Source organism: Nuphar pumila, chromosome 13, assembly GCF_984573655.1.
Source record: "Nuphar pumila chromosome 13, dmNupPumi1.hap1.1, whole genome shotgun sequence".
Lineage (NCBI taxonomy): Eukaryota > Viridiplantae > Streptophyta > Magnoliopsida > Nymphaeales > Nymphaeaceae > Nuphar > Nuphar pumila.
The window spans coordinates 101,139,493-101,163,810 of NC_143261.1; the positions used below are offsets into that span (position 1 = coordinate 101,139,493).

At 37.6% G+C, this 24,318-nt stretch overlaps 1 protein-coding gene across 2 annotated transcripts in view; it reads right to left on the reverse strand.

The window, feature by feature from the left end:
- Positions 1-24,318, reverse strand: part of LOC149819486 (polycomb group protein EMF2B-like) — a 63,888-nt gene that overhangs the window by 14,817 nt on the left and 24,753 nt on the right. Inside the window, exons 8-18 of one of the 2 annotated variants that reach the window (XM_089984916.1) lie at positions 20,156-20,295; positions 19,756-19,815; positions 19,495-19,616; positions 4,192-4,256; positions 3,751-3,803; positions 3,579-3,632; positions 3,435-3,494; positions 2,498-2,544; positions 2,148-2,371; positions 1,762-2,062; positions 1,497-1,545 (exon numbers count right to left, since the gene is read on the reverse strand). In XM_089984916.1, coding sequence (XP_089841042.1) covers positions 1,497-1,545; positions 1,762-2,062; positions 2,148-2,371; positions 2,498-2,544; positions 3,435-3,494; positions 3,579-3,632; positions 3,751-3,803; positions 4,192-4,256; positions 19,495-19,616; positions 19,756-19,815; positions 20,156-20,295 — 1,175 coding nt within the window. Of the gene's footprint in view, positions 1-1,496; positions 1,546-1,761; positions 2,063-2,147; positions 2,372-2,497; positions 2,545-3,434; positions 3,495-3,578; positions 3,633-3,750; positions 3,804-4,191; positions 4,257-19,494; positions 19,620-19,755; positions 19,816-20,155; positions 20,296-24,318 lie in introns of both variants that reach the window. The other variant, XM_089984915.1, reaches the window with a different exon arrangement.

The following is a 24,318-nucleotide window of genomic DNA, read 5'->3' on the forward strand; positions in this document are numbered from 1 at the left end:
CGATTTATGTTCCTCCTTAGCAAACTTTCGGTCTTCTCCCCATAAAGTTTGAGGGGGCGTGTTAAAATATATATATATATATATATACACTTATATATATACATCCGTATATATATAAGTATATATATACATATATGTATATATATACTATTTCTCATTTAGATAAATACCCGATAGGGGTATTCTTGTAAAACCACATATGTATCTTTTTCCTTTTTTTATTTTTCTTTTTTCCCCTTTTTCCTTTTTCTTTTTTTCTTTATTTTTCCTTTTTGTAATGACCACAAGGGGGCCCCACACTTATAGTCGTTGGGGCTCCAACGGTCAGATTTCTGACCGTTGGGGCTCCCAACGACTACAAGGGAGCCCCCCTTGTGGTTCCTTTTAGTGCTTCCCTCCTCTATAAATAGAGGAGGTCTTCCCCTCTTGTATGTATGGGTTTTTACACCCTTCTCTTCTTTTCTTCAATAAATCCAACTTATGACTTTTAGTCATTTTCTATATTTGAGAGTTTTGTGTGTGCACATTCGGTGTTTGTGTTCTTGGCTTTAGTAGTCACTCTTAAAGAGTGACCCTTTTGCTCTATTGGTGCTTCCGCCTCTTTTCATTACAAGAGGAATATCTACATGGGACAATTGATCTACCATATGTTACTTCAGAATATCAGTTAGCAGACTTCTTTACAAAGCCTCTCGCTACTCCCCGATTTCACTTTCTCTTAAACAAACTTTCGCTCATTGTACCGTAAGTTTGAGGGGGAGCGTTAAAATGTAAACTTGTAAACATATATATATAATAATAATATTCTTATATTATTATATATATAAATAATATTTTTCCTTTTTTGTGTATTTTTTATTTTTCTGCTTTTTGTATTTTGTCATCTAGTTCAATTTGAACTAGAATGACATAACTAGTCAAGTCTTAACTAAGACTTGACTAGCAATAGAGTTGTTGGACTCTAATCTAACGGCTCTATTTAGAGCCATTGGACTGAGTCCAACGACTCTATTAAGTCCCTCATTCTCTCCCTCTCTTATACTGTGTATGTATAGGGGTACAGCCCCTCTTGTGATGCATGTAAAATGCTGCTTAAGCATTGCTTTCTCCTTGTTCAATAAAAGAATATTTTTATTCCTTTTTGTTTCCTTTTATACCCTTCTTAAGGGTTATGCTTAAATGTTTTGTTAAGACATCATTTCGAATCTCAGTTCGTGTTTGGAAGATCTTCATCTCATTTCAGCAGCAACTATGGTAAATCAAGCTGAATAGCATGAGTTTTTCATGTGCCAGGAGAAACAAATGCTAAATGGAACAGATCAGTAAAACCAACATTCATGATAATTAAGCATGCACCAGAGATACTGCACATAATCATGCTACATCAGCTGATACACAACTCAACCAGCACCAGGAGCAAAAACAAAAGGAGTAGAAAAGCACCTTAAAGGAAAACAGACCAAAAAATTTTAACCATCAAGAGAATTGTCTATTACCTGAGCTCTATGAGAGTGAAAGAATTGCCTCTTTTGGAGAAGAGCACGGCTATAAAAGGAAAAAAAAGGATCAAAACTGAGGACAGTAAGCCTAATAATCTACAGGAGTAGAAAGTTTTCTTCAAAGGAGAAACTGCAAACTAATTTAAACAAAATGGTATATGATCACACAAAATCACTTTCTAGGATCTGCTCTTTCAGCAGATAACAAACTCATGAGTTAAGTATCTAGAAAATCATACAAGATATGAACACACAAACTCACTTTCTAGGATCCGCTCTTTCAGCAGATAACTTCCGTGTTTTTGCAAATTGCAACATGGCAGGAGGAGCAAGATTGCTTCCAGATCCAGGTAGGGAACACTCAATACTAGCAGATGTCTGTGCAGTAATAGCACAAACACCAGCCATGTTAGGGCTTGATGCAACAGGTTCTGTGCACTCTCCGGCACAGCGATCCTCAATGACCACTGAGTTTTCAGTTTTATGCCTTTTTGGAAGCAAATGATTTTCATCTGATGATGCTTCCAACATCTTTCCCTCATCCATTTTGTTATAATCACCATCTGTGCCATGACAATTCAACAGTTAGAATTCAAAGAAATCAAGTTATAAAAGTCCTCACAATAAGACTTGTTCATAAATGCTTACCATTTTTAGACCTCTCATGTGATGACATCTTTGAAGGAGCAGAGAAGATAGGGGATGTTGAAATAGCCATAGGTGATGAACTTGCACAAACATTCTTTTCTAAACAATCCTCAGATGTTTCTGCCCTGGCATCATCACGCGACTCCAGCTTTAAAACCTGAGGGTGAACAAACCTGGCACTTTGGCCAAAGGCTTTGCATCTTCTTCGCCTACTTGATTTGGAGCTGACAGATGAAAAGAAAGAAACCATAATTATAAAAATATGAAAGAGAAATAAACAAATGCTCATAAGAATTTTACTTGAAAGTTCTACAGAAGTTGAGAATGCAAATGAAAAATTTAACAATCACCAGTAGAAAAATGTTTGTAGACGTGGATCCACACCATCTGCAACAACCTTCGCAAAAACAAACACAAAAATAGAAGTCACAGTAAAGAAAAATGGTTTGCTTTGAAAGGCACTGCACGATCTCATTAATCAGCAACAAAGAAGACATGATTGCTCAAGCTTCTCTCTCGCCCCCCCCCCCCCCACCAACTCATCCAAAAGAAAAAAAGGAGAAAACATCAGTGATTGGAAGGCAGGCAGAAATTTCAGTTAACAATATTTAAAATGGAGAATTCTTGAGCCATTATTGCATGTCCACAAGTAGTTAAAATGTGACAACCCTTATGGTTCATGTAGAGAAATCAAAATGTTGGGAGAAACCAGAGACAACCATGAAACCAACAGCCTACATAGCATTATCAAAACATGATAGATAATCAACACAGGATATGGCGCTTTTTCATGGAATTCTTCAGTAAGAAAGAATAGCACACAGGTGGATATGGCAGGGTAATAAAAATGGAGCATCTATGTCAAAGTAGCGCCTTGCAGAACCACTAACTTAGATCTCAGCTATGTCACATAGGTAGGTGCTGGTACACGTATGTATGACAGTTGTTTAACAAAAGAAGGGTGGGAGGATGCAGTTGGGCCGCATATATTGCATCAACATAATATGCATAATATATGTAATGCAACCAAACACATCCACTAAATTATAAATAAAAAAATAGAGATTGTATGAAATATTCATGAAAACTAACATATCCTATATGTGATACAGAATGCCCACATGCACAGCATATGAAGCGCCCAGAAGTACCAGCATCGACACCGGTCTGCATGGCGTTTGGAAGTACCCGTATTACAGAGGATCTCAGACAAAGAGGTGCAATCAAAAGAAAGACATTCAAATTATCTGGCATATTTATCAGGACAAAGGTGAAGAAAGTTCTAACCTCTGACCTCCATGTATCAGTTTTGACAGATACATTAACTGCCTGGTACTCTTCTGTTACCTGCAAATTGGAAAGCAAACATCCTGTTTATGTAACTACAACAATCATCAAGATAATCCATTGAGAACTCCCGAGTTTACCAACCCAAAATTCAAAATTAAAGAGGTCATGACAGGAGGTCAAGTGACACCGCAGACCCTGAAACAATAAATAAAAAATAATGAGCAGAAACAAAAAAACTTAGGGGCATCTGGAGTTTGTACAACCAAAAAAAAAAACCAAAACTGCAATACAAGCAGGAGAACCATAAAAGAACCTTGAAACTTGCACATTGCACCAAGCAAAATGGACAGGAGAAGTCCTCAGTAACTGTTTATCAAGTACAACATACAGCACCTCATCAGAAGAGAACCACACAAGAAAATAAAACAGAAAGGTGCAGACTTGAGGGGCTTTTGTCAATATTCATATACAGAGGCCGCAATTTGTAACATTGGGTAGAAAAAGAGTGAGAACTCCATTCTAGAACCCAAACATTTCAATCGGACATGCATCCTAAATTGTGAAAGTAAAGCCAACCTTATTACACATTAAATTAATAAGGTGGCATATACTTGGTTGATTACCAGAACATACATTAAGGCCAAATTTTGAGGAGATTCCTCAACTATTTATTAGTTTGAAAAAGCAAGATCCAGTAGATAAAAGGTATACAAAATACAAGAAATGATGCAAAAAACTTCTTTACAAATTTGACCTTCAGTCTTCTGCAATGTATTGTTGTAGTATCTATAGTTGAAGATGACATTTCCAGTCCTTAACCTACCAATAAACATAAGTAATTCATCAAGGATTACATCATAAAATTATAAAGAAAAAGAAAAAAAAACTATACATGAACTGCAAGATAATGTAAACAAAAACTAATTTGACATGTTACTTTGTAGTTAAGCAGAATGCTTCCTTTCTTTCTATAGGAATGCTGAAAAATACTGGATTTATTAATTTGTTAGTCGCTGATAATTCCTCAGTCATGGATCTTTTGAAAGGCCAGCAAGCGTGCTCATATGCACGCACCCACAAATGAACGCATGTGCACACGTGCACACACACACACACAGAGTAAAGAGCATGAATAGACCTAGGGGGCACAGGTGACTCACCTAGTTACAAAAGCTAGGTGAGGACCTAGGAGCCCCAGGTGATGACTAGGTGAGCTAGGTGAAACAGGTTACCTAGGCAAGCCAGGTGTTATTATTATTAATTTATTATTATTTTTATTGCATTGCAGTTCCAAACAACACCTAGGCAAGCTAGGCAACAATTCAAAGGCTCAACATGTAAGTGCAGACTAGAACTTTTGGCTGCATAAAATTTGAGGAGACTCTATGCATTTTCAGGATCTTCATGCACAATGGTTGGAGCCTCTAAGGGGACCCAATAGTTTGGACTTCAGTAGGTTGAAAAGAGACAACCTTGTCAAGAATGAAGTTAGGTGAAATATATGAGTCATGCCCCTTTAGGTTCCTTAAATTCCATGGTTGAGTTAGCTACAGAGATAAATTCAGTTGATTATTTCTCTCTCAGAAGTTTTGCATGCACATGCTTACACACACTGATGAACCAAAAGAAAAAAACATGAATGTACTGTATGAGTGTCCCACAGTATGAAAATGTTCAGAACTAGGGGTGTAACTTATCAGACCCAATTCTAAAACGGGTTTAAAAGTTAAACCCCAAACCTGATCCAATCTAATTTGGATCCAGGTCCAAGTTCAGATATAACAGGAAATTATGGAGCCATATGGGTTAACAGATTCGGGTATGTATTCGGTCTGGCATGAAAGTTTTTCACCTGTATAGAGAAAAGAGAAAGAGGAAGAGAGAGAGAGAGACGAAGAAGAAACCCAAGGCTTTTGGCTGTTACGATTTCTATTTTCATCTTAGAATCGTGACCTAAACAGTGTTTTATAATGTTACAACACAGAGTTATGGATCCGGGTCTGGTGTATCCAGACCCGACAGTCTAAGTGTGTTACAATACATAAGTATGGATATGTTACATGGCTGTACACAATCCATGGATCGACGTGGATGGGGTCGGATCCTTTTTCACCTTTTTCACCCCCCCTCAAGTTGATCATAGTTTTGGACCATGAACAACTTGCCTTTAAGCATCCAAAAACGATCATTTGTTAACCCTTTGGTAAACAGATCTGCAACTTGTCTTTCAGTATTGACGAACTCAGGCTCAATCTCTTTTTCTTCAACCTTCTATCTCACAAAGTGTAGGTCGATCTCAATGTGCTTGGCACGACTGTGATGTACTGGATTGAATGACATGTTGATAGCACTTTGGTTGTCACATAGCAAAGTACTCTGGGAAATCCTTTCTCCTACTTCAGTTAGTAGATGCCTGATCCATGTGACTTCGGCAGTAGCAGCAACCATAGATCTATACTCAGCCTCAATGCTTGATCTAGCGATGACCTTTTGTTTTCTACTGCTCCAAGAGACTAAATTTTTTCCAATGAAGACGCAATATCCTGATGTAGATCTTCGTTCATCAGGATCTCCTGCCCAATCTGCATCACAATATACAGTGAGTCCGTGCTCATCTTTGCCATATGACTGTGGTGAATATATCAATCCATCCCCAATAGTCCCTTTCAGATATCTAAGGATCCTCTTGAGTCTTGACCGCTTCTATATGTCCAGTACGTGGCGCATGCATAAATTGAGACACTTGATTGACTGAATAAACAATATCAGGTCTGATGAATGTGAGGTACTGTAACATTCCTATTATGCTTCGATACCGGGTGGGGTCATCACACAGATCTTCATCCTGAGCGCTAAGTTTTTTATGAAACACACTCGGAGTTCCCAGAGGTTTGCAGTCTTGCATGTCTGCCTTGCTGAGAACATCTACGGTGTACTTGTGTTGAGTGAGTGTCAAGCCATGAGCCTGGTTATCAACTTCTACGACAAGGAAATAACGTAGAACTCCAAGATCTTTCATTTTGAACCTCTGACCCAGTAAGTCTTTTACTTCTCGGATGTGGGTCGCAGAGTTTCCTGTGATGACAATATCATCGACATAAATTAATAACAGAGTGCTCACAGTCTGACTTCTAAAGATAAATAATGAGTGGTCCAGCATGGAACGTGAAAATCCATGTTTCTGAATCTCTAGCGAGAAGCTATCAAACCATGAGCGAGATGCTTGCTTCATACCATAGATAGCTCTTTTTAACCTGCACACATGAGTTTTACAATTTTGTTCTTGATACCCAGGGGGTTGCTCCATGTATACTTCCTCCTTTAAGTCCCCATGCAAGAATGCATTTTTCACATCAAGCTGACTCAACTTCCATCCATGTTCAACAGTCAGGAAAATAATAATTCGGATTGTTCCCATTCTTACAATCGGACTGAAGGTCTCATCATAGTCTTGCCCTGCTTCTTGAGTGAATCCTTTTGCCACAAGACTTGCCTTGTATCGTTCAATGGTTTCATCTGACTTGTACTTTATTTTGTAGACCGATTTACATCCGACAACATTTTTGTCAAGTGATCTAGGAACAACTTCACAAGTTCCATATTCATGCAAGGCTTGCATTTCATCATTCATGGCTTCTACCCACTTGGTAAAAGTGGTTGCCTGGTAGTACATGGTGGGCTCATCTTCCTTATTGAGAGCACTTAAGAAAAGTTGAAGATCCAATGAGAAGTTGTTATAGCTAACCCACCTGTCAATGGGATGTCGTATGTGGTTTGATTTTCTGACCTCAAGAGTATAAGAAGGAGTCGGATTGCCATCTGAGACATGATCTGAATGGCTTGATGTTGTCGGTCTCAGTCTAGAATAGACAATGCCTTTGTATCTGCCTGGTACTTCTTCTGTATTCTGTGATCCCGACGTCCCAGTGTCTTCAAAACTCTCTTCTTCTTGCTGCACGCAATCTGAGGAGCATGCTTCTTTGGAGTCAACAAAAAATTCTGAACTCAACCAAGGATAGTAAACTTCAGTTGGCATATTCGTTGCATCAACCCCGTCATCAAAATTTTGTTCATCAAAGACAACATTTCTTGAGATTCTGATACGTTTGTTGGTGGGATCATAACACCTATATCTTTTGTAGTCATCTGCATATCCCACAAACCTACATTTCTGGGCTTTGTCCTGAAACTTGTATCTCAGAGACTGATCAATATGTACATAGCAAACACAACCAAAGACACACAAATCATGATAACTAGGCTGAGCTCCAAAAAGACAGTGATAAGGAGACTTATTTTCCAAAACCATGGGCAGTCTATTTATCACATGCAAGGCAGAATGAAAGGCTTCTGTCCATAGGTTGATAGGTAGATTACTGTCATGAAGCATACTCATGGCACTTTCAACAATATGTCTATGTTTTCGTTCAGCAATCTCATTTTGTTAAGGGGTGTGGGGGCAGGACACCATTCTTCCTATTCCATTATTTTGAAGAAAAGAAACAAAATCACGGGATGAGAATTCCCCACCTCCATCACATTGGAAAAATTGAATGGACTGAGAAAATTGATTTTTGACCAAGGAAAGAAAATTTTGAAACAAAGAGAAGACTTCCGACTTATTCTTTATGAAATATATCCAGGTGTATCGAGAATAACTACTAACAAATATTAGATAGTATCTGCTCCCAGATCCAAAGACAATTGGGGCGGGTCCCCATACATCAGAACAAATAATCTCAAAAGGTTTTGAAGCTCTCTTATTAATGGAATGGAAAGGCAATACATGACTCTTACATGAAAGACAACTGGAACACTTATGACTGCTCTCATTCCCATTGAGACTTTCGTTTGGAATGAGATTATTAGAGACAAGTTTCTCAATGAAATGACTCCCACAATGTCCTAACCAACTATGCCATAAGAACGGCTTATTATATTCAGAAATACTAAAAACACTGGCAGAAGAAGATAAACACAACTCTAACAAAGGCTTCGAATTCAGATGAGCAGGGCGGACAGCATGACATGGAGCTTCTTCAAAGACATACATATTGTCTCGTCTTTTTCCTTCAGCGAATGTTTCCCTCGTGCGTAGGTCCTTGACCTGCACAGAGAAGGGAGTAAATTCAACCGAAGCATTATTATCATCAATAAGCTTGGAGACAGAGACTATGTTTTTCTTAATGTCAGGAGCCTCAAGAACATCAGAAAGAGTAAGAGTGGAATGTGACATGGGAATGACAGTTTTTCCAACATGAGAAACAGGATGGTGGGATCCATCTCCAGTAACAATCTTACTTTTTCCAAAATAAGGAATAGGATTAGAAATCTTACCTGCATCACCTGTCACATGAGTCGCTGCTCCTGAGTCGACAAACCAAGTGCCTTTATCACTATGCTTCAATTTCAACTCTGACAAGGCAGATATTAGTAGATCTTTGATCTCTCCACTATCTCTGGTATTTGGGAACTTTCTTTTCGTTTCTGTCTGTGGCCCCTTTCCTTTATTCTCTGGATTGTGCCAACAATTCGCCTTGATATGCCCCTTTTTGTTACAAAAGAAGCAAGTGGGGATGGATCTTGATCCCTGCGCATGAGCAGACATATTTGGAGTGGGGAGCATACCACGCCCTCCGTATCTACTTCGCCCTTGTCCTCCTCGTCCTCGTCCTCTACCATAAGTCACTCCTGTGGCAAAAACTTCTTAAGAATTTGTGTGGATGTGAGTTTCTTCAAAGAATCCCTTCAGAGTCATTTCATACTGAATCAATTTCGCTCGTAACGCATCAAAGGAAGGAAGAGCAGGAAGGCACAATAGTGAAGTGACTATCATATTGTAGTCAGATCCCAATCCCCTCAGAGTTTGTTGCACCATGTCATTGTCGCTTACAACACATCCTATAACTGCAAGTTGATCTGTGATGGTCTTTATCTTGTTTAAATATTCCATGATGGTCATGGATTCTTTTCTTAACAACTGAAATTTCCTTTTTAGGAAAACCATCTTTGCTTGAGAAACCTGTGAATACGTCTGACCCAGTCGCTCCCAGAGTTGTAGCGTTGTACAATTGTCGGGAATGGCAACTAGAACTTCTTAAGACAGGGTTGAGGTGATGTATGTGACAATTGATTGATCTTTTCTTTCCCAATTGAGAAATTCTACATTTTTGACATACACGATCGAACTCACCCTTTGATCATCTTTCTCTTCTCTCGAGACAAATTCTGGTGGAACACGAGTGGTTCCATGCAGGTGACCTAAGAGACCTTGACTCCTTATAAAAGGAATAATTTGTCTCTTCCAAATCAAGAAATTTGAGGTATTCAACTTTTCAGAAACGAGTTGGTTGAGAAAGCTTGAAGAAAGATTTGATTGAGAGAGATAAGAGTCCATTTGAGAATGAAAATCAACAAGAATGTCAACCAGAGTATTCACAAAAAGTTCAGCCCGCTTTCCCTTTCTTTTCTTTTTTTTAGGACAGAGAATCGAATGTTGTCGGAATCAGGGAACTCAGTTTCTGAACCTTTTCTATGCAGTCCAAAAACTGAGATTGACATGATGAAGAATGCCTTCACACGTTAAAAGAACTCCTTTTTTTGACAAGAATAGAAATAGATAATCAAGGAATAAGTTTCACAGCATAGCAGTAAAGAATCATAAAAAAAAAATCGAATATGCAAGGACAGACTTAGAGGAGATTAGGTAAAGGAAGATCAAGAAAAAATTAAGGAAGGATTTGGTGTTTCACGTGAAACACAGTCACCCACAGTCTGTGTTCACGTAAATAGGATGCACGTGAACCGCAGATTCACCAAATATGAAACTCACGTGAATAGAGGTCACTGTTAAAATATATATATATATATATATATATATATATATATATATATATATATATATACTTATATATATATATACTTATATATATATATACTTATATATATACATTCGTATATATATAAGTATATATATATACATATATGTATATATATATATACTATTTCTCATTAGATAAATACCCGATAGGGGTATTCTTGTAAAACCACATATGTACCTTTTTCTTTTTTATTTTTTCTCTTTTCCCTTTTTCCTTTTTCTTTTTTCTTTATTTTTTTCCTTTTTGTAATGACCACAAGGGGGCCCCACACTTGTAGTCGTTGGGGCTCCAACAATCAGATTTCTGACCGTTGGGGCTCCCAACGACTACAAGGGAGCCCCCCTTGTGGTTCCTTTTAGTGCTTCCCTCCTCTATAAATAGAGGAGGTCTTCCCCTCTTAAATGTATGGGTTTTTACACCCCTCTCTCTCTTTCTTCAATAAATCCAACTTATGACTTTAAGTCATTTCCTATATTTGTGAGGTTTTGTGTGTGCACATTTGGTGTTTGTGTTCTTGGCTCTTGTAGTCACTCTTAAAGAGTGACTTTTGCTCTATTGGTGCTTCCGCCTCTTTTCATTACATGGTATTAGAGCTCGGTTGGTGATTGGGGCTTCTCTTTTGACATCTTGGAAAGCGTGTCAAAGTTTTGAATAAAGGAAGTATATTTGGTGCCGATGGAACGTGACTCTAAAGTGGAGCTCTCTTTCAAGCTAAATGGGTCCAACTATCTCATGTGGGCCTCCGCTATGGAAAATCATCTAAGAGGTAAGAAACTTTGGGGTTTTGTTATGGGGACTACTCTCGAACCCTCTCTTGTTCTTACCAAAATTGAAAATGAAGTTGAAAAGGCTTTAGATGGCGATGAGCGCATCAAAGCCATTAATGAACATCAATCCAAAATCGAGGATTGGGAAAGCAACCATGCCAAAATCTTGGCATGGTTTATGAACAACGTAGATCTTAAAAATTGTGCCAATATTGCCAAGTTTAGAAGAGCCAATGAGGCTTGGTTTTTTCTTAAGGGTATGTATACCCAAAAGGATCTTGTTCGGCAATTCTTTTGCCAAGAAAAAATTCGTTCCACCAAACAAATGGATATGAATGTCCGGGACTACTTTAGCTCTCTAACTCCTCTTTGGGATGAGCTTGCCCTTCTTGAACCCAAATGGGTTGCTCCACAAGACATTGAACTAAGAAGGGAACAAATTGAAAAGGAGCACTTTTTTCAATTCCTTCATGGACTTCGCCCGGAATTTGAACAAGTAAGGGCATCCCTTCTCCATAGAAGCAAAGCCCTACCTATTGAAGACGCTCTTGACGAGGTATGTCAAGAAGAAACACGACTTGGCTTGAGCATTAGGAATGATGAGGTTTTGGCCGTTAATAGGCCCGGATCAAATGTTAAAGCATATAGACCTCCCCACTTTAACAAAAATATCAATGGGCCTAGAAGGGGAATAATATGCCATTATTGTAATGAACCGGGTCACATTAGACCGGCTTGTCCAAAACTCAAAGGTAAAGTTGTCGTGGTTGGGGAAACTTCTCCAAAGAAGGAAGAAAGTACCAAAGAAGGAGATATCAAAGAAACTCTAAATCACATCTCCAAAGTTCTTCAACATCTTCTCAAGATTTCTCCTTCAACATCCGGGGCCGCCATTGCCTACTCTTCATCTCCTCCAGGTATGTGGATACTAGACTTCGGTGCTTCTTTTCATATATCTTCTTGTGTTTCAACGGCCGATGGTACATCACTAAAAATTGAAAGTATTGGATCTCTTGATTTCAAAAACTTCTTTGTTCCTAAAGTAAGAATCGTTCCTAAAATAAATTTAAATCTTTTTTCCGTATCTCAAATCACCGATCATGGATGCCAAGTCTCTTTCTCACCTAAGGATTGCACCGTGCAGGATCTCCAGTCAGGGAAGCTGATTGGGCAAGGCCATAGAAGGGGTGACCTCTACTTTATGGATTTTTTGACTCTCCCATCTAAAGCATCATGCAATCTTGTAAAAGACAAAAGTATTGGAATATGGCATGAGAGACTTGGCCATCCAAATTTTGTAAAAATGTCTCTTTTCCGTTTTTGAACAATACTTGTAAAGACAATCGCATGACTTGTAAAGATTGCATTTTTGGGAAATCTAAAGCTATTACATTTCCACAAAAAAGTTACTTTACCACTCGGCCATTTGAACTTATTCATTCTGATGTGTGGGGACCTTCCCCTATTTTATCTAAAGGAGGTTTTTCGTATTATGTGGTATTTATTGATGATTTTACTCGATTCACGTGGATTTACTTCCTAAGTCGCAAATCCGAAGTTTTTTCCTTCTTCAAAGAATTTCATGCAATGGTCAAAAACCAATTTTTGGGAAATTTATCTATTCTTAGATCCGATTCGGGAGGCGAATATATGTCCAATGATTTTCAAAAATATTTAAAAAAATGAAATTTTCCACCAACGTTCTTGTCCCAACACTCCACAACAAAATGGACTTGCGGAAAGAAACCATAGGCAGATAATAGAGACTACAAGAACGTTATTAATTTCAAGAAACATTCCAAAATCCTTTTGGGACGAAGCGGTTCTAACCTCTACATATCTTATCAATAGGACCCCTTCGTCCTCTTTAAAAAATCTTTCTCCATTTGAAAAACTTTACAATATGTCTCCCGATTACAAAAGACTAAGAATTTTTGGATGTAAATGTTTTGTTTTAACTCACAAGAATGATAAACTTTCCGCTAGGGCTATTGAATGTATTTTTTGGGGATATGGCGAAAAACAAAAAGGATATAGATGTTTTGACATACTTAAAAATAAGCTTTATATCTCTAAAGATGTCACATTCCTTGAAGAGGAAAGTGGTTTTTCGCACCAACCGAATGAAAATATTGATTATTCATTCTTATTTGACTTATTGCCTAACGAAAACATCATAGATGATCATATTGATTCTAATGAATCTCTTAGTGAAGATCTTGTTGAGCATCCAAACGATGATCAAAACCTTGAAGAAAATGTTTCAAGACAAATTCAAGTCTACTCTAGAAGGAATGAAAGGAATCCTCCTTGTGCCCTTGAAAAATTTTCCCAAAATGAGTTCACCGAAGAGACTTCTCAAAGAAGATCAAATCGGATTTCCAAAATACCAAATAGATTTGTTTCTTATGATTCTTTTTCGCCTCATTTTCGAGCATGCCTTCTTGCTCTTCACTCTTTTCATGAACAATCTCATTACAATGATGCTAAACAATATGCTCATTGGAATAAAGCTATGCAACTTGAACTTAATGCTCTTAAAAATGCACAAACTTGGGAAATCATTGATCCTCCCAATGGCAAGAAACCCATCGGATGTAGATGGGTTTTTAAAGTAAAAACTAAGAGTGATGGTTCATTGGAAAGGTATAAGGCTAGGTTGGTAGCCAAAGGATATGCCCAAGAGTATGGGGTAGATTATGATGAAACCTTTGCCCCCGTTGCTCGAATGACTAGTATTCGAGCTCTTATTGCTATAGCCGCAGTTAAAAAATGGCCAATTATTCAACTTGATGTTAAAAATGCATTTTTGAATGGTAATTTAAATGAAGAAGTGTATATGAAACCACCTCCAGGTATGGATTTAAATGGAAAAATTTTGAAATTAAAAAAGGCTTTATATGGTCTTAAGCAAGCACCTAAAGCTTGGTATGATAGGTTTAGTAACGTATTAATAAATTTAGGATTTTCTTCTTGTTATACTGACGCTGCTCTTTTTGTGAAAAGAACAGGTGACTCCATTATTATGCTTCTGCTGTATGTTGATGATATGATCATCACTGGGAATGACAAAAAGGGAGTAAATGATGTTAAGTCTATGCTAAAAGATACTTTTGATATGTCTGACCTTGGTTATTTGCGATATTTTTTAGGTATTGAAGTGGCTTATTCCGAACGTGGATACATCTTATCTCAGATGAAGTTAGCTGCTGAAATTTGTACCAAATCAGGAATATCTGATGAAAAGAAAGTTGAGACTCCCGAAGTTATCAATGCAAAACTTAGACTTGAAGATAGTGTTCTTCTTGAAGATCCAACTCCCTACCGTCAATTAATTGGATCCCTCACCTATCTATCCATCACCCATCCTGACATAGCCCATGCGGTTCATGCAACGAGCCAGTTCCAGCACGCACCTACCACGGTTCATATGGCGGCCGTAATGAGAATTGTGCGATATATCAAAAATACCATCTCAAAGGGACTCTTCTTATCCTCTTCCTCATCTCTTGAATTGACTGCTTTTACTGATGCTGACTGGGGAGGCAATCCCAATGATCGTATCTCAATTACGGGTCTTTGTATTTTTTTAGGTGAATCTCTCATCTCGTGAAGATGCAAGAAGCAGCAGAAGGTCTCCTTATCATCTACTGAAGCTGAGTATCGGGCTATGGCGATGACAACTATGGAAATCGTATGGCTCAGAAGTCTCCTCGCTGACATGGGCGTCCTCATTTCCACGCCTACCAAGCTCTGCTGTGATAACAAAAGTGCGATATACATTGTCAACAATCACACCTTTCATGAACGGACAAAGCATATCGAGATGGATTGCCATTATGTTCAAGACGAATATCTCAGAGGGACTATCTCATTACCATATGTTACTTCAGAATATCAGCTGGCTGACTTCTTCACCAAAGCGCTTCCAACTCCACGATTTATGTTCCTCCTTAGCAAACTTTCGGTCTTCTCCCCGTAAAGTTTGAGGGGGCGTGTTAAAATATATATATATATATATATATATATATATATATATATATATATATATATATATATATATATATATATATATATATATATACTTATATATATACATTCGTATATATATAAGTATATATATATATACATATATGTATATATATATATACTATTTCTCATTAGATAAATACCCGATAGGGGTATTCTTATAAAACCACATATGTACCTTTTTCTTTTTTATTTTTTCTCTTTTCCCTTTTTCCTTTTTCTTTTTTCTTTATTTTTTTCCTTTTTGTAATGACCACAAGGGGGCCCCACACTTGTAGTCGTTGGGGCTCCAACGGTCAGATTTCTGACCGTTGGGGCTCCCAACGACTACAAGGGAGCCCCCCTTGTGGTTCCTTTTAGTGCTTCCCTCCTCTATAAATAGAGGAGGTCTTCCCCTCTTAAATGTATGGGTTTTTACACCCCTCTCTCTCTTTCTTCAATAAATCCAACTTATGACTTTAAGTCATTTCCTATATTTGTGAGGTTTTGTGTGTGCACATTTGGTGTTTGTGTTCTTGGCTCTTGTAGTCACTCTTAAAGAGTGACTTTTGCTCTATTGGTGCTTCCGCCTCTTTTCATTACAGTCACGTGGATCACGATTTCACAAAGAAAAGAAACCCACGTGAGGTGTGGGTACACAGGAGATTTCAGAAAGAGGGAATGAGTGAGCAAAGAGGGGAGGAAATGGGGAGGAACAGAAGAAAATGGAGAAGGAAAAAAACCCTCGATTTTCCGAACTTTGCTCTTGCCGAAATCCTTTTCAGCCTTAGACGGATCTATGCTCTGATACCATGAAAGTTTTTCACCTGTATAGAGAAAAGAGAGAGAGGAAGAGAGAGAGAGAGACGAAGAAGAAACCCAAGGCTTTTGGCTGTTACGATTTCTATTTTCATCTTAGAATCGTGACCTAAACAATGTTTTATAATGTTACAACACAGAATTATGGATCCGGGTCTGGTGTATCCAGACCCGACAGTCTAAGTGTGTTACAATGCATAAGTATGGATATGTTACATGGCTGTACACAATCCATGGATCGACGTGGATCGGGTCGGATCCTTTTTCACCTTTTTCACGGCATAGTCAGGACAGGTCTTGAATAACCCGTTTTTTAATTAGGTATAAGAATTAGACCCTGACCCAATCCATTTTGATTTGGATCCAGATTCGGGTCTGGGTATGCTGAAAATTATAGACCCATATAGGTTAACAGTTTTGGGTATGATCAGTTCGGGTCTTAACGAGTTCGGGCTTCAACTCGGTCTCCATATGATTGGTATTCTAGACCCAATTACCGGCCAATCAAAAAATATGTAAATTAATGAAATTAGCTATTCATTAAGAAGATTATATGCTAACAAATGAGAAGCTTATTAACTATTCTAAACAATAGTGGGTCAGGTTTCAATGGGTTTAGTTCCAGCCGGTTCACACATAAAACAGGTTCGGATTGGTTTGTATATGAAGCAGCTTTGGGTTCATTGGGTTCAGGTACATAATCGTTTTGGGTTCGGGTTGATTCAGTTTTACATTATATGGAACCATTTGGATTGGGTATAAAATGCAGGTCAGATCTAAACAGGTTTGAGTCTTCATTTATAATACTCAAGATCTGACCCGTTTTTGTTACGGGTCTATATTTTGGACTCGACCTGAACCCATGGGTCTATTAAAATTGAAACGGGTCAGTATAATAGGTTTAGGACGTCAGGTCGAGTATTCCCGACCCAGTTACACACCCTTAATAAAGACATCACACAAGTTGGAAACTAGACGAATCTTCTCATTCACATGGTACAAGAAAAACCACCATGAGATGCAACATTTGCATTAATATCATAATATGCATTCAAATGGTAGTTGCCTTATCAAACAAGCTTTATCACATGGCTTTTGAAGATATATCCACGTGGACGACGTCAAATGTATTACCGAAGATCAATAGATACAACTAATATCGTTAACTACAACAAGGCTAAAGTATATATGCATCAAAGATTTAGCATCAAAACTAAATATTGGCTAAAATATCCCAACCCAAGAAGTTGACATAACCAAACCAGTATAAGGATATGGCCTAAAGCTCTATAATCTGATACCATCGTGGACTAAAGCAAAGCAGTTTTTTCTTCTATGAGTAGGGCAGTCATGTTCCTGCAGAAGACTACCACCAGTTATGGATGCAGTTTTCAAGGAGAAGGGTGCATCTGCTTGTCTTTGATCGCAGATCCAAGGTGGTCTGAGATCCTAGAATCTAATTCAACATCAGATCCAAGGTGGTCTGAGATCTAATTCCACATTTGAAGAGAAAGAGAGTAAAACATTGAATCAAAATCTGGGGGAGGTTTTCAGGATCTCAGATTCAAGGATCAAAGATCCCCATTTGCAAAAATTCGGGAACTGGCATGAGCCCCATAGCAGATCAGATGCTCAGATCTCAGATCCGAGATCTAGAGTTACAAACACATCCAAAAGAGAGAAAAATTACAAATAATCGACCACAGGATTGTAGTTGATAACAGGAACCTTAGAATCAATTTTCATGAATTTCTTGGGAAATTAACAGGAAATGAAATCGCAAGCAACCGTCTCAAGAAGTATGCTTCGCATTAAGTATCATGATAAGATTATTCATGGTTAAAACATCAAAACTATGTCACACGGACTCTTCTAACAGGGCACCGCACCGGCGTCGCACCCAGGCGGGTGCGACACTTAGACACAGCTTCCTTTGTGTTAGGTGAAGTCAACCACACTGAGGTCCATTTCTATCCAAAAGTAGATTCAGTTAACCATAATCAAGTCTATTTTAATCTATATTATATATATATATATATATATATATATAAATACATAAATGCACACAAATACACATCGTTAACTTAAAACTGTTAAAAATCATATATATATATATATCCTCCCCGCACCCCCGCACCCAAGTTTTTTTAGAGTGGTGCATCGCCGCACCCGCACCTATGTGACATAGCATCAAAAAGAAAACTCATCCCTGATGACGAGATTACTTAAACAGTTAGATGCCCTCAAAAAATGAAAAAACAGAAAAGCTACTTATAGTGCAAAACTTTTTACCAATGAATACAAAACACATTCAAAAAATTTACAATCTGATATAGTCTGTGTTTGCATTGTCCAAACCTTTTGGCACACCATTTCATATTCATCACTCATCCCAAAAAATTTGAGCATCTTTTGCATTCGCTTTGCAAGCATCAATGATTTCCACATCCTCCTAAACTAAAGTTACTTGCCTACGTTTACTGATGGAATGAGTGACGGGCATAGCTCCATTGGATGGGCTACTACTAGATTCTACATTCTTATGAGTAACTCTTTATATCATGGACAATGGAACATGCACCACAGTAGAGTCCCTTTTAAGCAAAGCACAAAGCTGTGATCTTCACTATTAAGATCCTATAATTGAGAGTTAAGACAGCTTGCAAATACGGATGTGCCTATTTCTTCTGTCGTAATAAAGGAGCCATATATGCGATCAGTTTTACTACACCTTGGCTCACTCTTGTTGGCAGTTTTATGAGCTAAGGGCATGGACATGGAATCCTGAATATTATTAGGCATACATGGTAGCAAACATAGTTGGCAAACCCGGCGAGCAACTCAGGAATCGCCTGAGTTGACCCAGATCAGACCCTAACTGGGTCACTGATTCAGGACTGCTCATCCACATGCCTTATGTGTTTTTTCATGTATTTTGTGATTTTAATACATAATTCCCATAAAAAAACACTTGTTATAAAGAATTATATGTTTTTAAATCATAAATATTAACAATTATGTATAGATGAATACTTATATAGCTTAGTCATTGATGTCATGTGCTAAATTTAGTGATTATACAACATGAATTTTGATTTTTTCCATATCTTAACACTAGAAAATGCACAGTCCTAACTCATCCGAGTTGACCCGCTGACTCGCGAGTCAAAGGTTGGGCAATCCGACTCCGAGTCACGAGTTTCCCAACTATGGTAGCAAAGGGTATTTCTACCTGTAACCCCATCTTGTGCTTTTGTTCCTTTCCACTTCATCTATTGTTCAAGAATGATCTATTTTTTCCTTCCATGTATAATGGGTCTGCGCATGAGCATTTTTATGCTTATAAATCATAATTAATACTGAAGAATGTCACTCTGTCTACATCTCCCCTAACTTTGTTATTGAAACATGCGCTACGTATATAGGTAAGTTTATTTCACATTATTGATACCAGTGATGATACTACTCTTACAAGTATTTATCATCATATAAATAATCTGATGAATGAAAATAGCCTGAACTTGTGCAGATCCACTACTGTCAAATGAAGTAATAAACAAAAAGAAATGAACTTATACTTACCGAATAATGTGAGATAATGAAGAAGCAGGAACATCATGATACGAGTAAGAATCATAAGGAGACCTTTCTTTTGCACCAAGTTCTTGTGAAGAAATATTTACTTGTGCTTGCTTAGTTGAACTCTTCTGTGGTTAAGGAAAATCACTAATCACCATATAAATCCATTCTCACCCCCACCCCCCTTCCTCTCCCAAAAGAAGGGAGAAAAGTATCATGTAAATTGCCAAGAAAAAGACAGTAAAGCTTGCCGAATGGACTCACCATAGCCCCAATATTATGAGTATGAAATTTTATACAGTTTCCCACACCCAAATCCCCATGCTGCATGAAAAAAAAAAAACAGATCTTAAGAATCAAATTTTTTGCTCATTTGATAGCATGATGTTCAAGATAAATGTGTGCAGAAAAAAATTCTTATAGAAACTGTTCAAAGAAGCTTATCACTACATGATAAAATGATTTAAGTTTTTCATGTCCAACCAACATAATAACAACTATTATGAGTATAGCATGTTTCCTACTAAAAGATGCCACATAAAAGTTTAATCCATCATCAATGTTCATAAACTAATAATTCAATTTTTGCACATTTAGAATCCGCTAACATACACAAACTTTTATATGCTTGTATATACTGATTCAGAAAATACTGAATACATACCTCAAGAAAGCTAGGATACAAGTCAACTGTTTGCAGCACCTCAGTCCTATGCCCCATACGCAAGTTGGCAGACTCTTCCCATGAAGAACTGAGCAAATCCATAGGCAGTTTGCCCCAATGACAAAGGCTGCCAAATTTAGCTGAAAAAAGAAAGGATAAATATCTTATACCATCAAACTGAAATTTCTCAAAAGCATTTGCACCAAGTATCAATTTCATGTAATAATTAAAGGGAAGTTTGACAATATGTACCACAAACAAATACAAAAATAGAATATTTTATGATCACCAGTGGGACAACAAATAGAAATAAATATATTAATTCATGAAAATGACTTTTTAGACTCAGAGAAGAATCAGCAAGGAGCTCCATCTCAAAGAGAGCTTTGGTTATAGAGGGAGTCAACTCAGACTTTTTCAATCAGATTCTGATCTCCAATATGCACTGTTCAATGATGAACACAAAAGGAATTAAAAAAAAGGTAAAACTTTCAGCACATATTGTAAACTCGTTGAAACTTGAAAGAATTCACAGTACCAGCAGGGTAGCCCTGATTGAGAATATGTACAAAGATAAGTGGAGCACTTAGGGGTGTTTGATTCACAGACGGAGGACGACAAGGACACAGTGTCCTGTGCTGTCTGTGGACAGCCCTGGACAAGGACTTTTTTTCAAAGGTGTCCACACTGTCCTGTCCTCCTCTGTTCTAGGGGGGAGGGCAAAACAGAGTGGGAGAGCAAAATGGGATCATGCGGCCCATCCATGTATCCCGCATTTGCGGGGCCCCACGCGACCCCACAGAATCAAACGCCAACTTAATCTCCAAATAAATTATTAGGAGTTCAGAAGAAGCTATCAAATCCTTCCGGCCTATGTCACATGGGTACGGGTATGGAGGGTACGACACGGCAATTTCAAAAAATACTGGTACCGGGACACGGCTATATATATATATATATATATATATATATATATATATATATATATATATATATATATATATATATATATATATATATATATAAGAGAGAGAGAGTTTGGGTCTAGATCTCGATTATGTATGGATCTACTATATTAGGATCCATATATGACATATCTTATAAAAGGTCTCTCTCTCTCTCTCTCTCTCTCTCTCTCTCTCTCTCTCTCTCTCTCTCTCTCTCAGGGGCCAGGGGAAGTCGAGAGAGGCGAATCAAGAGAGAGAACGAGAAGAAGAAGATGCGGGCGAGCAGATTGGAAGAACGAGAAGAAGAAGAGGGGGACCAATGTCAATATATATATATATATATATATATATATATATATATATATATATATATATATATGTTGATGTAATATGTAAAACCCATTAGGCGTATTTTAGTCATTTCATCATATGTAATTAGTTGTGCTCATTAGTGGCACTTTAGGTATTTTTTATGTATATAATGTCCTTTAGCTATATTATAGTCTTTCTCCCATAGAGTCATTGGGACCTTAGTTGTTAAAAGTTGCACCTAGGTTGACTAGGCGTAGGGCCACCACCTAAGCTTATGGGGCTAGGCGGTAGGGCCTTGTTTTTTTACCTAGACCGCCTAGGTTGTCCATGCCTAAGCAGCAGGGACATAGTTGTCATGTTTTTTTAAATTTTTTCTCTTTTCTTTTTTTTTTCTTCTTCTTCAAGTCCCAAAAGCTTTCTTTTTATTATTCTTTTCTTTCCTTTTGTTTTTCATTTTTACCTTATTTTTTTTCTCTTCCTCCTTTCACCCCCTCCGCTTAGTTGTCAAAGGCATAACCTAGCCGCCGCCATAGTGACAAACGTTTTTTTCAACAAAATCTTGTTTTTTAAAAACTCACGAGAAATTGAAAAAATTTCATAAATCTCGCATTTTTTTGGCAAAATCTCAACAATAAAAGAATAAATTTAAAAATATATAAATATTTTTTATAAGAAAATATTAATAAAAATTATTTAAATATAAAAACATGCGGTTTTTCATGATAAATAGTCGTTTAAAATGTAAATATCGCGTTTAAATCACGGTATTTATGTTTTTTTCATAAATCTCGCGAGATTTATCGTGAGAAATTGTTGTTTTACACTTTCAGGAAATTTCTCGAGATATTATCGCGAGATTTTCATAAATCTCGCGATATTTGTCACTATGGTCGCCGCTTAGGCAGCCTAGCTGAGGTAATTTCTCGATATCTCATGCGCAGTTGCACACACACACACACACACACACACACACACACACACACACACACACACACACACACACATATATATATATATATATATATATATATATATATATATATATGTTTTCTATGTAATTGTGTATAATTATATATATTAACATATAATAAATGTATATTATAAATTTACAATATTATGTTTATATATATATATATGTGTGTGTGTGTGTGTGTGTACTTAATTCATGTATAATCTATAGGCGTATGAGTTATCTATTTGACTGTTTTTATGTAATATAATTGTTTTACAGTGTTCGGCAACATATTTTTTGTCTATTGCTTATTGTTGATTGATTTTATGTTGTATACATGTTTGTTATTAATTTTAGTAGTTTGTTTACATATTTTGTATGTTTTTTAAAGTTTTCTTATTTGAGGTACCGCTTAGGCCTCACCTAGTCTTTTTAGGGGATCACCGCCTAGCGCCTTTGACAACTAAGGTTGGGACCTCCCCAACGGCTTTATTTCTAGCCGTTAGGGATGGTCCCAAGGATCTATGAGATGTGTATTGTGTATATATAGGGGGTTGAGTCCCTTTGTAAATCCTATGCTTGTTCTCAAACACTCTCATTAGATTCTTTATATTTTTTATGTTGTCGCTTTTGCCCATAAGTGGCATTGTGTGTGTGATTGTATCTTGACCCATAAGTAGTCTCCATTTGTGTATCATCTACTTGCCCATAAGAGACATTTGTTTGTATTTGCCATATTTCATTACATGGTATCAGGGATTTGGTGCTCTTGAGTTGTAACTTGTACGTGAAGATCAAGAAAAGGATAGTGAGATTGGTGAAGCATTGGTTTGTTGCCTCGAAAAGCATGCTATCAAACTTCTTCAACACCTTTCTTCTTGCAATCTTCTCCTCTTCTTTCCTCTCCTTGTCCCTCTATCTCTTTTTCTTCTCCGCCATGGCTGATAAAGAAATTGTAACGGATGTTCCCACCAATTTTGATGGAAAAAACTACAATATGTGGGCCGAAGCGGTGAAAAGAATCCTCATGGGTAAAGATATGTGGCAATTTGGTGATGGTTCCGCATTGAAACCACAACCAATTCTCACAAGAATGGTTGTTGGCAAGGTTGTCTGTATCAGATTATATCGTATGGTACAATACGTATCATAACTTTGGGAGAAATCGATACGATTATCTGTACCGGATGTATCGTACGATACACCTTCGACGCGCTTTAAAAACCCGAAAGTTATCTTTTTATTTTTTTTTTTACTCTGAGAAACCACCCCAAAAGCAGAGACCTAGCCGTGTTAGCTCAGCCTACCGTACTTATGATCATTGCCCTATCAGCGTAAAACTCTGAGGGCTTACCCCTCGACCCCAAAGAGTCGCCAAGCTTCGGCTTACGCAAGGGGTGACGCCCATGGGATTTGAACCTAAGTTGCTCGTCAAACATCCTAGGCCCCATATCTAAAACCATGTTTCCTACTTTTTCTGCACCTCTCGTCAGACAACCAACCGGCTTCCCTACCAAGCGAATTGCACCAGTTTCTTAACACCCCCCTCTGCTAGAGTTTTTGGTGCAAAAATTTTGGCGGTCAGGCTAGATGATATGCCAAAATACAAAATGTTTGTGTTTTGCACTCAGTCTGTGGGTTTCATCCTAATGTAGTGATGACATCAACAAGTGATGGGCCCCACTGCTTGCACAATAGTATTGTTTGTGATGATGATGAAGGCTACTGACCGTGGTGATTTTACTTTTCTTTTTTCCTTTTTCTAAAAGTGTTTTTACATATCACTGGTCCATAGTCAAATAAAGATGTCATTTTCAGAGCGACCAACTTGAGCTACGTTGAATCCCCCCCCACCCTTTTTTTTAATATATAATATCAAATTTTCTTACTTTTCCTTACCTTGGGGCTCTGCCCCTTGCAAAGTTCGTCGAAGAGCTCTGGTTTCTTCCTGA